This window comes from Chaetodon trifascialis, chromosome 19 (assembly GCF_039877785.1).
Source record: "Chaetodon trifascialis isolate fChaTrf1 chromosome 19, fChaTrf1.hap1, whole genome shotgun sequence".
Classification (NCBI taxonomy): Eukaryota; Metazoa; Chordata; class Actinopteri; order Chaetodontiformes; family Chaetodontidae; genus Chaetodon; species Chaetodon trifascialis.
The window spans coordinates 14,938,737-14,953,966 of NC_092074.1; the positions used below are offsets into that span (position 1 = coordinate 14,938,737).

Sequence of the window (15,230 nt, forward strand, 5' to 3'; positions counted from 1 at the left end):
TGACCAACTGCATCAACTGGTCTGACCAGGAGAGAGCAGGAGGAAAGAGAATATTCAGTAGCACAATGTGAGTTCCACACAGAGACGTGATAGTAATGATAGCAGGAATACCCACAACCATCACCACAACTATTACTTGGTTTATATCACGCGAATGAGATAAGAGATGATGAGCATTACAGTGTGCTGTCTCAGTGTCAAGCACAGCAGGCCTCCTACAGTCCATGATGCGTTTATGAAGTGACTGGCTGACCTTCATAGATGCAGAGACATCACTGAATTGAGTCTCACGTGTTCAAGTGACTGATTCAGCACACAGTAACAATAGTCAATTATGTTTATCTTGTCCGGAATCCAACTGTGGCTCCTACCCCTCAACCCCCTGCAGCTATTGACTTAAAAACTGGAAACAAAGCATAGTTCACATTTAATAGGCAGAGTGCAAGAATTCAGAGCACATTGAAGAAAACCTGAGTAGGGCAGACACACTGATGCAGTGACTTTCTGCAATTCATAGATTTTGTTTTTTTAGACAGATTCCACTGAGTGACCATGGCCGAGTACAAGGTAGAACTGACAACTGGTGACATGCAACATTCAGGAACATTGGACCACATATACATGACTTTATTTGGAAGTCAGGGCCAGAGTGAGCGAACTGAGTTGGATAACTATGGTATCGACTTCAAAACGGGGACAGTAAGTTCAATTTAGCTGCACGCTGCTAATATTGTGATTATTAGGTCTAGGGCATTCTAATGGTTTTTGTCTGTGCTTATGCATACATGCATATATAGAGACTGATTAAAGTACATTTACTTAAATGTATATGGCAATTGGCATCATCATGTGGAAGTCTGGTGAGCAATTAAATTCAATTCATAATTCAAGGGCCAAATTTTCCAAGTTTGTTCGAAATAAGACAATTTTCAGCTGAACAAATTGCTTCTTTGGACACAAAGTTTGTCCACACCCATGAGTCAAACTCAGCTGAGGTACTACTGTACTAAAGGCCTCATATTCTCAGAAATGCAGTAACAACTGAGAAGGACAGTCCAGGCTTAGATGCTTGGCTATTATATGTTTCTGTCTGCAGCAGTGTACATGTTTAACTGCATAATACTGTATCTGAGAGTGTATTTGCACTGTTCCCTTCTCTAGTTTGGGTCCAACTTACACAATCTGTGAATCTGTGACTGGAACATCTCAACTAATTATATCATTATTTCTATTTCTATTCCAAGACAGGGACCTACACCATTAAAACCAATTCATCTCTGGGGAAACTTCTGCTGGTGAAAGTGGAGAAAGATCCATGTTTTCTTCTCCCAGAAGACGAGTGGTACTGCTCCAAAATAGTGGTGACCACTCCAGAGGGAGATGTCATTCTTTTCCCCTGTTACAGGTGGATCTCCAGGGGGGAGCTGGTGGAGCTGAGAGGAGGGCGAGGTCTGCTTCAAATAACCCACAAAATGTTTAGAGAATAACATAAAGGGTTTTTTTCACAGTTTCTGTAAAAAATATGGACGCCGTTACGTTCTTTTCGTGTCTCAGCCATGAAGGTTTTTGAGGAGGAACACGCCCTGTTGATTGAACATCGGGAACAAGAGCTGAAACTTAAGAAGAGCGTCTACCAGTGAGTTTTCATGTGTGCAGTGCTGTATTTAGACCCGCAGCTGTAGCTTAGCTCTCTCTGCTTCTTGGTAACATTGTTTGCTTGTTTGTTTGTTTTGTTAGATGGAAAGTTTTGGCTGAAGGACTACCCCAGATCAACAATGTCAATGATGTGTCTGAGCTCCCCGCTGAAGTCCGCTTCTCCAAATCCAAAGCAGATGAAGTACTTGGAGAAAAAAGGAAAATGTGGGTCTATATAAATGCATACAATGGAGCCCACCGGGTTCCAATATAATCATATTCTCTATGTTTTGAGACGAAAAGTACTAAATCCTGTATTATGTGTTCCTTTTTGTTGGCCTTGTCTCACTTCAGTGGAATTGAACTCAAGTTTAAGGGGCTGCTTGGCTCTGTTGAACAATGGGAAAGCATTGACGACATGAAAAAAATCTTCTGCTGCAGAAGCACTACACTGTCAGGTAGATTTTTTCCACTTTTCCAGTTCACCAGCACTGTTCACAACAACAATGCCAATTACATAGTTTCATAATAACAGGTGACTGCATATGAGCACTTGGCAGACAGTGATCTTAAGTGATCTTACAATCAAATCAGAAGGTTAAATGTGCCCAATGACACATTATTTCTTATAAATCCATATAACCGTAACCAACAAGCTGCTCAACATCATCAACAACAGCGCACCCATGATGTGACATACCTTACATGTACTGTGATGGTTCTGACTGTGTTCAATCTCAAATGCAATGTAATCTACATATAAAATGCATAATTTTTTAAGAACTACTCTTTCGTTCAATGACCATGATCACCACCTTGTAATTCAAACCTTAAGAAATAAAACCATCTTAGACATTAGGTATTACATTTGCCAACTGCTATTCTTCCAGACTATGTTGCAGAACACTGGAAGGAAGACGACTTTTATGGATACCAGTTTCTGAACGCAATCAACCCCAATGTGATCAAGAGGTGCTCAGAGCTTCCCCAAAACTTTCCAGTCACAGAGCAGATGGTGCAGCCGTTCCTGGAAAAGGGAAGCTCTCTGAGGAGGGAAATGCAGGTATGACAGATGAGTGGCGATAGTTTTTGCTTTGAAAAGTCCTTGAATATTTCTGGGTCTAAAACACTGAACAACAACTGGACCTCTTCATATTGTCTTGATATATTCTGATCATCTCAGCATTGGATCACACATTTAAAGAGTGGACTGATATCACAGTGGAAAGCACTTGAATCATATTGCCTCTATCTAGAACAAATCTGTGATACCTCTTGATGTCTGAAACACTTCTGTCTTTCTTCCTCATACAGAAAGGCAAGATCTTCCTCTATGACCAGAAGAAGATGGATGGAATACCAACTAGACCCTATAATGGTGAAACTCTGCATGTTGCTAGTGGATTCTGCTTGTTCTACCTGAACCCAGACAACAAACTGACACCAATTGCCATACAGGTATTCGCTGATGTAGCAAATCACTGAGATCATTTATACTGGAAACATTTATTTATATGGTCTCGTCAAATACACATCATACTACATTCCACAGTAAACTGGTATGTTTTCATTAGTCCTGTTACACCATTTTCTATAAAAATGAAGAGTTTTTCTCACGTTCCAGCTGCATCAACGACCTTCTGAGGAGAACCCCATCTTTCTGCCCAGTGACCCAGAGACAGACTGGCTGCTAGCCAAGCTGTTTGTTAAAAGTGCAGATCTAATAGATCATGAAGCAGTCCATCACCTCATGAACACCCACTTTCTGACAGAAGCCTTCGCTGTTGCCACCCTCCGCAGCTTCCCTGTGATTCATCCCATCTACAAGGTATAATTACACACCAGAAATCACAGAGTGGGTGCACTTTTTTCCATTCCCTTGATCCAAACTGATTATCTGACTTTTAATTGATTGATTTTTTCAGCTATTTTTGAAGGTGTTTTGTGTCTTTATTAATAATAATGATAACTTTGTATAGCACCTTTCATCTAAGAGATGCAGCTCAAAGTGCTTCACAGTGTGCTGTAGCCACAGAGGTGCTAGGCAGATGGATAGACATGTCATTCCAGCAAGGAGGTAATAGTGCAGACAGAAATTTGTGAATCCAGCTCTGAAGTTCTCCAATGTTATGTTACAAACTTAAAAACTTTTAAAGTGACAATTAGAAAAAACTGGCTGAAGATCAGGAATGTCAGGGTTTAATCTTCCACTAGAGGAATCCTGTTTTCAGTTTGTGTGTTTTCTTGTTTATGTGCTGCCTTCTGTTTACGGAAATTACTTTTCATTTTCCTTCCTCTGTCTGTGCAGCTGCTGTTTCCACACTTCCGATACACTCTCTTCGTAAACACTAGAGCCCAGGCTGCTCTTCTTGGACCTGGTGGAGTTTTATCTGAAGTATGGCCCTTTAACATCATTTTTCCTGAATATTCAGATTATCCTATATTACTTTATTGTGAAACCAACTTTCATTTGTTTTACTTCAAAAACCGAGTCTGACGGTAATGTTTATGCTTCATTGATTATCAGTGTTCACTTGGATACGACGGGATGATTGAGCTCATGAGAAGGTCTCTCTCTGAACTGACCTACAGCACCCTCTGTCTGCCAGAGAACATCACTGCACGAGGACTGGAGTCCATCCCCAACTTCTACTACAGAGACGATGGCCTGAAGCTGTGGAACATCATCAACAGGTTACCTTTAAATAAACATATTTTAAATATATTTTCACTTATAAATGTGGCCAGCTAAACCTTAACATCAAATAATTTTGTGTTCACCAGCTTTGTGAGGGCAATAGTGGAGTACTACTATCCCTCAGACTGTGATGTCCATAAAGACGCTGAGCTGCAGGAATGGATCTGTGAGATATTCACACATGCCTTCTTAGGAAACAAAGCTTCAGGTATTTAATGCATGTTCTGAGGTTTATAAACACAACCTGTATGTATAATAGTCTATAGTATTTGGAAGTTTTGATAAAGATTGTGCTGCAAACAGGGTGTCCAGCATGCTTTCATGCTGTCGATGAAGTGGTCAAGTTCATCACCATGGTGATCTTCACAGCAACAGCTCAACATGCTGCAGTCAACAACGGGCAGGTGAGCCAATGAATAGTTTTAAAAATAGAAAACCTCTTGAAGTTTAAGCAAACTTGATAATTGATCAAACACTCTGAACGTACGGCACAAACATCAGATCATGAGTGTGTTCTATCCCACTAGAGGTCACTAATGTGTCGATGGGGGTTGTGAGGCTTTCTTGAGTTTCAGTGGAAACTTCAGAGAAGAAAACAAAAGCTGTGATTATTTTTTCAGATATAAACACACAGGAAAAGGCCACAGTGAAGACTTGACGCACAAGCTATATTCACAGAGCCTTCACTCTCTGCTTAACAGCCTCTTACAGGAAATAATCTGATTAAAATTGATCAAAATTGCTTGTTTAACACAAACTTCGTGCAGTTATTGCATTCACTATTCGGGTTACCAGTTCAGTTTATCAACTGTTCTGTATTGCTACTGTTATAAGATGAATATAATATGAAACATCCAGGAAATACAGCACTTAATCAGAGTCACGATGGTTAAAAGGTTCAATATTATTGTCCTGCAGTTAATGATAGACAGGTGAGGTCAAAGGGACAAAGGAATGCAAATTCCTCCAGTGATGTTTATTCATGTATTGAATTTGTTTGAACATTTATAGAATAAAAACTGAATATAAATAGAAAAAAAAACTTTGGTGATACATATTGAAACTTCTTTCATAATTTAGTTTGACTACCAGTCCTGGGTGCTCAATGGCACACTCCTGCTGCGCAAACCACCTCCAACCACTAAGGGGCAGTCAAGCATGAAGACAATTATGGAGACCCTCCCAAATGTTGGAGAGACAGTCAGTATTGCTGCAATGGCGTGGCTACTTTCAGAAAAGTACACTGATATGGTAAGCTTGGTAATGATGATCCACATTTTGGAAAAGTTAAAAAAAAAAAAAAAAAAAAAAAAAAATTGCAACCAAAATACTGCATCAGTCTGATCTACTGGTTCATTTTGGCAGGTTTTCTTGGGCGCATACCCTGACGAACGATTCGATGAGCCTGCCCCAAAGCAGATGATTAAGGAATTTCAAGCAGAGCTGTCCTACCTCAGTGAAGCAATTGCAACAAGAAACTCACAGCTTGAAATACCCTACACCTACCTGGATCCTAGACAGATAGAGAACAGTATAACTATTTAAGAAAGTCTGAGAGAGCCGGCCTGCAGTAGGAAATTGCATTCTTGTCTCAACACCTGTCTTGTATGCTCGCAAGACATGTTACATTTTGAATTGAATGAATACAGCAGGTGAGGTTTTAGAAACATTTAGTGAGGTATTGCATGCTGGAACTAGAGGACACTATTTTGGGATTTGTTTTGGGACTTGTATTTGCTTTTGTTGTTTCAGACTTCTAAAAGTGAACAACTTTTAATGACGGTTAAGTTGATTTCCATTATATCAGAGTTCTGGCTCAGACCGGAGATCCTCTTTGTGTTTTCTATTAGCATTCAAAAATAGCAATTTAACTTCCTATAAAACATTAAGAGCATGAGGGCAGAGATTAATTGTATAAAGCTGCATGGTATTCACAAATGTATGTAATTGTAGGGGGTTTTACTCTAAGTATTAAAAAGAAATTCATTATACATTATTAATATCAAAATAAAGGTGAACTACTGATGCTTATGTATTGCCTACATATGGTACATGACTTCCTCACCTTAAGAACTGTGACTTGACATGAAGCACACAAAGGTTGCAATTACTCAAAATTTCCTGAAAATTATAGTGAAAATGTACAACTGTTATGAACAAACTGCTCTGTGAGTGACACAGTAATGAATTTGACATTGTTAAGTGGTTAAAACACACAACGATCCATCAATGCGTATGAATCAGAATTTTATTTTTGGAATATTTACATAAGTAAAACTGTGTTTTCAACCGCACGTTAAATATAGACCAGTTTGTTACTTCTTTAGATTAAAGAAAGATTATGAATACATGATGATCCGAGATTCACTTAGTCAGTAGATTTTTGAAGCAATGAAACACAGACAATGTGAAAGTTGTGTGTGCGCACCTTGGAGCAAATTGTGGTGCATGGTGCAAGAAAACATTTTCCAGGAGCTGACTGTTGCAAATGACAACAGGAAGCAGGTGGGACATAATAATACAAAAACCTGTCAGTACAATGCAATATAATTCAACAGCACCGTCTAGATATTTGGGAAATGGAAACCAGTCACCTCCATTTAAGTTTTATAGTACTGAGATCTGTTTAAGTTTGAACAGTGTTTTGAATTTCACCCGTGTTGCGCGCTCTCTGGTACCGATAATTCTGACAGAGTGGGACCTCATTGTTTCTACACTCTCTTTGCTACAAACCACACCATCCAAAACACGATCCGATTATTTTTAGACTACACCGTACGGGCCACGCGGACTCAATATAAGGTGTTTAATAACGGTTATAACAACACGACTCCGCCATACTGAACGACTGGGGACATTTCGTTCAGCCACGGCTACGATAATGTTATTTAGGTTCGGCGTCATTCTCACTCCGGAGTCTTCGGACGTGGAAGTCTTTGTTTTGGGTTCGCGTGCAGAAATGGGCCAGTGGGACCCGAGCAGAGCGGTCCAGATGAAAGCCTCTCAGAAGCTGCTGTCATCGCGTGAACCGTGCCTATGGATCGGCGACGTGCAGCTGGCGGAGCCGGTCAAAGACACGCTGTGGTTCAAGTTCGTCAAAAGAGTCAGAGGCACTTATATCTGGGAAGGTACACATTAGTAATGTGCATTATGATGTCCACGAGGACGTCACGCTTATTTAATATAAGTCCCATCGAGCAAAATGAGAAAAACACTGCCGCCATGTTTGGTGCATATTATGTAATGTATCTGTACCGCCACACGATGGCGGTAAAGTGACACCTGTCATGGATCTCAGTTCATCTGCACGCTTCAAGAGAAATTCCAACATTTAACTCTATTTCTGTGGAGTTTAACAATTAAGTAGCACAAAGTGGAAAAGAGACACATTCCTGTATTTGATACATTAACAGTTATTTTCCTGTTTAATGCAACACCTTATATTTCTCCATTGAAGAAAAATATAGGTAATATCTGCCCGTATTTCTTAAGAAATCTTTTTAAATATATATATACATATATATTTATGACTACTCTGTACCACAGAGCATCGTACAGTGTGTTTTTGCTCACTAACCTGCAGAAATGTCATCTTCTTTGTCACCAGGAAGCGGTCCAAGCCATGACAGATGCTGTTCATATGATGACCGGAACATGGTGGATGGGGTGTATTGCCACCCGATTGGTCACTGGATAGAGGAAACAGGACACACAGATGAGATGAAACACACCACCAACTTCTACTTCAGTGTGGCTGATCAGAAGGCCATACATTTCTCCAGGTAATGTAGTACAGTCTGCACGATGATAATGTATGGGAACACAGGGTGTCTAATTTTCAGGAGGAAATTGAAATATGACAGTTTCAGTTAAAAAGCAGACTGAATTTAGAGGTGGTTCACATAGGTCGTGCAACCTGAATGAGAAGGTATTTTGGCTAATTATACCGTTTTCGAACCTCTCATCTGGTTCAGTGAAATAGGTCACCAGTTAGAATCCTGCACTGTCCCTGTACTTCATGTGTCTGAGCTAACTGGGTACTGAAGCTAGGTACAGATTAACTGTACAGAGTAGTATAGATTTTCCACAATGCTGAACTTATTTTCTGCCTTTGTGATGTGACTTCCCATGTGCACACTGTACCATATTTCACATGACTAAAAATGAACGAGGTCCCCTGGGGCCAATGAATTTCCATACTGAAGTGTGATTGTCACTTTAATGACACTGAGGATCCCATCAGCTCCTCTTCTCTTATCTTCCTTCCGGTTTTCAAACATAGCCAATCTTCCTCAGCGAGGCTTGTGCATTAATCTAAATTCTCAATGCAAGTTTGAAGTCTGCTTTGTCCTGATATTACATCTGTCAGAGAAAATTCTTCGTCAGTACTTCAGTGTCCTGCAAAGAGGGCAGGGCAGGCGTGTCACCCTGACCTTTCTTTATCAAAGTCTGAAAATTGTACCTTCCTCTCTTGCAGGGCGGAGGAAAGCCTCAGTCGTCCTCTTGTGCCTGATCACTCCTTTGTTTTTTGACCTTGCTCTCTCCCATTTAGTTATAATTGCTGCCTGTCACTTGAAAATGACCGTCCTTTCAAAAAGTAGACCTATTGCATTTGTAATGCCACCTCCTCAGCCCTGTTGGCGATCGCAAGGGGAAGGAGAGGGCATGAGACAGAATTCACTTCTATGTTTAAAATCTTACTCACACGGCTATTAGAAAGAGATGGTGAATTGTTTGTATCAGCTCATAACATCTCAGTGACAGGTTGGGTTAAATTCAGTCATTTGCTCTTCTTGGGTACATATTCAGGATCATTGTCCAGCTAAAATTGAATCCACTGCACACTCTTTAGCCAGCATGGCTCTAGGGATAGCGATGTCTTTTGAACAGTCGGTCTTTCAATCACTGGCCCAGACTGAGATATCTCAGCAGCTATTCCATGGATTTCCATCAAATTTTGTCCAATCATCCCTGGTTCCCAGAGGGTGAATCCTCTGGAGTCACCATGAGAATGTAGTTTTAGTGAAGTTTAGTCGACTATTGGTTGCATTGTCTTGAATTTTGGTACAGATGTCTTTGGTGCCCAGAGAATGAATGTCTGTCTTTGATGAGAGATCCACTGGGTAAAAAAGCAACAGTCCACCACCATGTTGAATGTTTTATGCACTGTTACACTACCTTGCCTCACAGACTATTAACTCACATAACAAAAGCTCAGAGGACTAGAGCTGGCTAGCTTAAAATCAGGGGAAAATTCAAATTGATGGCTTGCAGGATGCATGTTCAAATTGATGAGACACGCACACTGTACCCAGCTTACACTCAATTGACCTACCCATGCATGCCTACCTTTTGTCTCAGTGCCATGGTATACCAGCAGAAATTAGCCCAGAACCCCTGAGGCAGTGAGCACATAACTTGCATAAGAATGAGCAGGCTTGGCTGGTGCCATCAGGTTTTAATTTGTGTCCGAAGACCTTACAAGGCTTATGTCAAGGACCTGTGTTCGGTAGGAAGCACTGTGCCCTTGTATCTTGCCTATATTAATAGCTTTTTAAATTAGTCTCTCAGACGTTGCATCCATGTAGCCCCAAGTATCATACACACTCACCTCTGCAGTAACTCATTATATGATTCAAAGGGACTTTAACTCATCGTCTAGCAGGTGCCTCATCTCTCATGCTCGTATTCAGAGAGGAGCAGGCCTGCGGGTTATATAGCCATTTTTGTAATGAGTTTTTATTAGTGTTGAACTGCACATGTCCGGTATTTCAACGTCTTGAAACGTTTGTTTTTCGTTTCTGAGTCAATTTATAATATGATGCTAGAAGAACTAAACACTAGAGACAAAACATACACGTAACATGTATTCTATAGAGAGAAAGAGGAAAAGCATCGAGGAGGATCTTCCGTCATTTAACATATGTTCACTTTACCGTAATAGACTGAAACAGACAGTTAAATTGGCAATCACACGTGGTAGACAGAGAACTTGTACAGTTCCCGTTGTCAGGATTTTACACTGCACTTGTTATTTATTTTGTTTTGCAGGGATTTTTTTTACGTAAAACAGAGGTCATCTGATAACAGCAAGTCAAAACCAGACACTTTCACCACAATGCCCCTCTGAGACATCACAGATTAACAAGCATCCTTCCTTCCTCTCACGTGTCACCTCCTCTGGTTGTTGACTTTGATTTGCATCCTGATGAGCGCTAAATGGAGTCTGCCTCAGACTTTAGTGGTCAGGAAGGAAATTAGAGGGACAAGAGGTCAATAAAACTTCACTGCTGTGAGGAAGAGAGGGAGGAAGGTAGGAGAAAGAAAGAGAGAGGGGTGAAACCTTTTGCTTATTAGTGACCTGCTGAGGTCAGCTTTCCTCTGATCTGAGAGAGTTTTTAAAAAAAATAACTTGTCATTCTGCTCTGGAGGAACTTGAAGTGCTGTGCTCCTCCCCACTGCACTGGCCAGCTCTCCCTCTCTCTCCCCAATTCTTTTTTCCTTTCAGCATCTGAGGCTCTCTTCATGCTGTTTCAACCACGTTATCCTACCGTACAGTTGTAATCCATCATCACATTTCTTTATCCTGTATCTCCACTTTTCATCCCTTTGTACCTTTATCTCCTCTTGAAAAGCAGATCCTTTCTGATCCTGTGTAACCTTGATAATATTCACCTGTACATTATCCCGCAAATTTCCTCGTGGCTAGTCAGCCATTGCACAAACCTCACAAATTTGCCATGTGCGTCACAAAATAATGAATACAAATAAATGGAGTACATTGGTAGGTGATTGGTTGCAGCTCATGTCTCATGACCACATGGTCGCAGGTTCAGTTCAAGCCAGCAACCCTTATTTCGTGTCATATCCCTCTCTCTCTCCTGCTTCCTGTCTGTCTCTTCGCTGTCACTGTCCAATACAGGCAAAAACAAACAAACCGAAAACACAAATAAATGATTTAAGCTCTGCTTTGTATTGCCCCAGGGTGCTGCCACGTGTTTGGCTGGGCAGTTGCCCTCGACAGCTGGAGCATGTGACTGTAAAGATGAGGTATGAACTGGGAATTACTGCAGTGATGAACTTCCAGACAGAGTGGGATGTGGTGAACAACTCCAGTGGCTGCAGGCGCAACACAGGGGAGGCCATGACCCCGGAGACCATGATGCATTTGTACAATGACTGTGGCCTGGTGTATGTGTGGATACCCACACCTGACATGAGCACTGAGGGTAAGCAGGAATAACAGCATTTAGTTAAGTGAGAGTGAGAGAACAGACGCAGCTTTGAGCTGTTAGGGACTCAACATCTTCCTCAAACACTCGGGCAGTGCATATACAGTACAGTACATGCATGGGTCTGAGTAATCCGGCTGAAAAGCTCTGAATTTATACTGCCAACCTTCACCGCTCTGTGCTTTTTCACCTTAGAAAGCTAATTGAGGGTTCCATTCAAATATGTGAAAGGTCAGAAAATCAGCAGGGATGAATGCTTTTAATAACAGTTTCTAGAAGTGGATGAATGCAAGAAATAAGCAGCAAGGATCTGTGGCTGATGAAATTACATCTGACCATAAATCACCCTGGAAGCTTTCCTTTAACCAGGATGTTAAGAAATAATCATACAGTACAGTATTTCACATGTTGTGTCAGGCACAAAGTGCTATTTATGTGTCCACAGTGAGTCTTAAACCTACCCACACAAGGATTGTGATAAATGTACATTTTAAGGATGTGTGGGTGATGCTTTGAGGCAAACGACTGCTGGTATATTTAAGTGTCTTCTCATAAGGTGACGCAAAGCAGTACATTTTCAAGTCAATCCATACAGATCACAAGATTCTGTGCTGTCCTTATTGTGAACCAATCCCATGAAAAGACCACAACCAACCAACCAAATCCAACTAACAGGTGTTGTCTTACTTAAATAGATGCTTATTTGCATGCATATTAGTAGCATATTGGCACTTGATTAGTCCTTATAAAGCACTTAATTAATGTATTATTCTGGGGTTTGGGGGGTTATGGTTATTAAGGGTTAGGGATAGGTTAAGATTGTGATTGATGTATAACAACAACAGGAGGTTATTGAGGGGAAACTCTTACTTTAATGGCCTAGTGTTTGTAGAACATGGTCATGCAGAATAATCCACTAATAAGGGATTTATGACTAATAAGGAGTCAATACGCTATTAACATGCATGCTAACAAGCAACTAATTAGCAGTGGATGTGTGTACCTTACTATAAAGTGTTACTATATTCAGAAGGAATGAAAGGACTTGTGACCGAGTAGGGAAGTCGCCAAGTTTTGAGACATACCAACACAATGTTAGCTTTAGTCTTTTCAAGGGATTTATTGCAATAAGAAAAAGTTGAATATCGCCAGCCTTCTCCTTTGAGATTATTGTTTGTTATTGTCCTGTACTGCAGGCCGGATCAGGATGCTTCCCCAGGCTGTATTCTTGCTTCACGGTCTCCTGGAGAATGGTCACACTGTCTATGTTCACTGCAACGCTGGAGTAGGCAGGTCGACGGCAGCGGTGTGCGGCCTGCTCATGTACATCCTCGGCTGGAGCCTGAGGAAGGTGCAATACTTTGTTACAGCCAGGAGGCCGGCGGTGTACATAGATGAGGAGGCTTTAGTCCGGGCTCAGGCAGACTTCGTCCAGAAGTTTGGACAGCTGCAATCGTCCATCTCGTACCCAGAGGATTGAGTGTCCTCATCCTGAAGCCTTCAAATTTGAAGCAAGTTGTGGAAAGCTCCACTGGACTGGACTTTTGGTAACTCAAGTGATTCCTGACATACTGTATGGTCAGTGTGAACTGTGTCAGAAGGTGAAATAACCTACAGGACACTGCAGCAAGAAAATTAACTTTCCATCTAATATATGTAAATGAAGCTGAATGACTTTCAAAATCTGGTTGATCCCAAAGTATCTGGAGAGATGTTGCAAGCAATTAATCCTACTGTGACGCGTTTTAACTTCAGGAATTAGCACATACAGTTGCAAATTGTGCACCAGGAGTCAGCTAAGGACACTGTTTGTACTTTCCAGTCAATGTCCGCAGGTGTTTTTGGAAAGACCTTTTCTCTAGCCCTTTTTTTTTTTTTTTTGCAGTAATCAATGAATAGAGTTGACATTTCCAGAAGGCGACTTTTTGTTGATGTGCAATAAATGAGAGGAACACATGGCAAAACAAATAAATATCACCATACTAAAAAGGGGGTTTATTAAGACCAGAGAGGTAATATATTATATAATGCAGGGTGAGATTTCTCATTTCAAGATGAGGGGGAAGCAGGTCATGAACAATATTTCCGCTCCTCCAACATACTGCGCTCCTCAGTAAAGGATTATTCCACAGTTGCTATTGCATGATTGTGTATCAATTTAGCGAATCCTTATTTTTTTCATTTCAGAAGGGAAAATTATCCTCATCATTCTTTTTGGAGAGAGGTCTTAATTCTGCATGAAAATGGCGCTCCTTGCCAAAGCGGCAAATCAATTCTTACAACCAAAATAACGACAATGCCTCTCCCCCTCTGTCAGAGAGGTATTCAGCTGCCAGACATCGAAGAATACAGCTCTGCCCCATCTCTCCCAGAGAGCTTGATAGCATTTCATCTTTATTTATTTATCTGACAGATGCTATTCCCAAATAACGAAAACAACATCCCTGCCAGACTATTTTAATGCATATATAATAAGACATTATTGGAATACTGTTTGTTGTCAATTTTGAACTCCTGCCTTGACTCCTATTTAGGATATATTGCTTTTTTTTTAGGATACAGTGTTTTTGTCACCTGTCCCTGATTTCAGAAAGTCACTGAGCAAGAGAGGAGGAAAGATTCTCTCCTCCAGCATAAGCCATATACCTTCTCATTACTTTTCACTGAGTCCCTTCAAGAAACAGCACCTTATGAGGGTGTCAGAGGGGGTGGGTGGGTGGATAGAACCATGCATATGTGCTATCATCATAGATTTCCAAATGTTCAAAAATATTCACAAAAACTGAATACAGAATGAGTGAAATGCTTTTCGTCCTTTTTTTTTGGGGGGGGGGGGGTATGTACTGGTTAGAGGAAAATTATGCCTGTGTAAACAGCATTGTATATGCGTGGGTGCTGGGGTTTGTCACTTAATGGATGCCAATGTAACTGGTAAACAGGCTGCATTTATTCCACTGGGTTACTGTCGGTGATTGATGTTATAAATAGTTTGAAGTCCACACAATTAACAGGATCTGCCAATCACCTACAGTACACCATTTCCAACCGATCCTTGCATTAAGTAAGAATTACAGAGCATTTATAACCGTCAAAGAGGAGGTTTTTTATGGTGTGGCAGATTTATTCCACAAGGAATCCACAAATACACCTAAAGTTCCATTAGTCCAGAATGTGCTGTGAGGATACACTGTGTATCTGAGCTGTACCTACTGTTTTGGCTTGCAGTGTCCCTGCAACCCATCAGCTTGCATTTATTCCCTCTGATCCACTGTTTAAATTTGCTTCTGCAGTACACCTTCTGTTTTATCCATTAATCGATGCATCGACTGAGCTAGACCAATTTTTTTCCCCTCGCCTGTAAAGTGAAACACAAATAATGAGTTGAGGACCAGCCTTTGAGGGAGTGCATCACAGTGTGTGGTTCTAAGCAGAGGCATTTAAATGAAGGGATGACAGCAAAAATTATTCTGACAATATATGAATACATCCAGTGTCCTGTCATTCAGATTATACTTAAAATAATTCTTGGTATAATCCTCAGTATGCATGTCTTGTATATTAAGTATCCAAATGAACATAGGACGGTACCTATGTGTGAATTACAATAACATGACTGCAGCAATGTTACTGAGTACTGTAACCTTGTATTGGTCAAACTGGGTTTT

General features: G+C 40.8%; 2 protein-coding genes across 2 annotated transcripts; both read left to right on the forward strand.

Moving 5' to 3' along the window:
- The first annotated feature begins 552 nt into the window (after nucleotides 1–552).
- Nucleotides 553–5,878, forward strand: LOC139348127 (hydroperoxide isomerase ALOXE3-like). The gene is made up of 14 exons (XM_070988076.1): nucleotides 553–699; nucleotides 1,245–1,449; nucleotides 1,555–1,636; nucleotides 1,738–1,860; nucleotides 1,990–2,093; nucleotides 2,526–2,698; nucleotides 2,950–3,093; nucleotides 3,260–3,463; nucleotides 3,944–4,030; nucleotides 4,163–4,329; nucleotides 4,420–4,541; nucleotides 4,637–4,737; nucleotides 5,414–5,584; nucleotides 5,699–5,878. The coding sequence occupies exons 1-14, from the start codon at nucleotides 553–555 to the stop codon at nucleotides 5,876–5,878; spliced, it is 2,010 nt and encodes a 669-aa protein (XP_070844177.1).
- A 1,182-nt stretch (nucleotides 5,879–7,060) lies between these two features.
- Nucleotides 7,061–14,372, forward strand: epm2a (EPM2A glucan phosphatase, laforin). The gene is made up of 4 exons (XM_070987426.1): nucleotides 7,061–7,461; nucleotides 7,941–8,115; nucleotides 11,318–11,562; nucleotides 12,762–14,372. Exons 1-4 carry the CDS (start codon nucleotides 7,215–7,217, stop codon nucleotides 13,043–13,045), a joined length of 951 nt encoding a protein of 316 aa, XP_070843527.1. The 5' UTR covers nucleotides 7,061–7,214; the 3' UTR covers nucleotides 13,046–14,372.
- The last annotated feature ends 858 nt before the right edge of the window (nucleotides 14,373–15,230 follow it).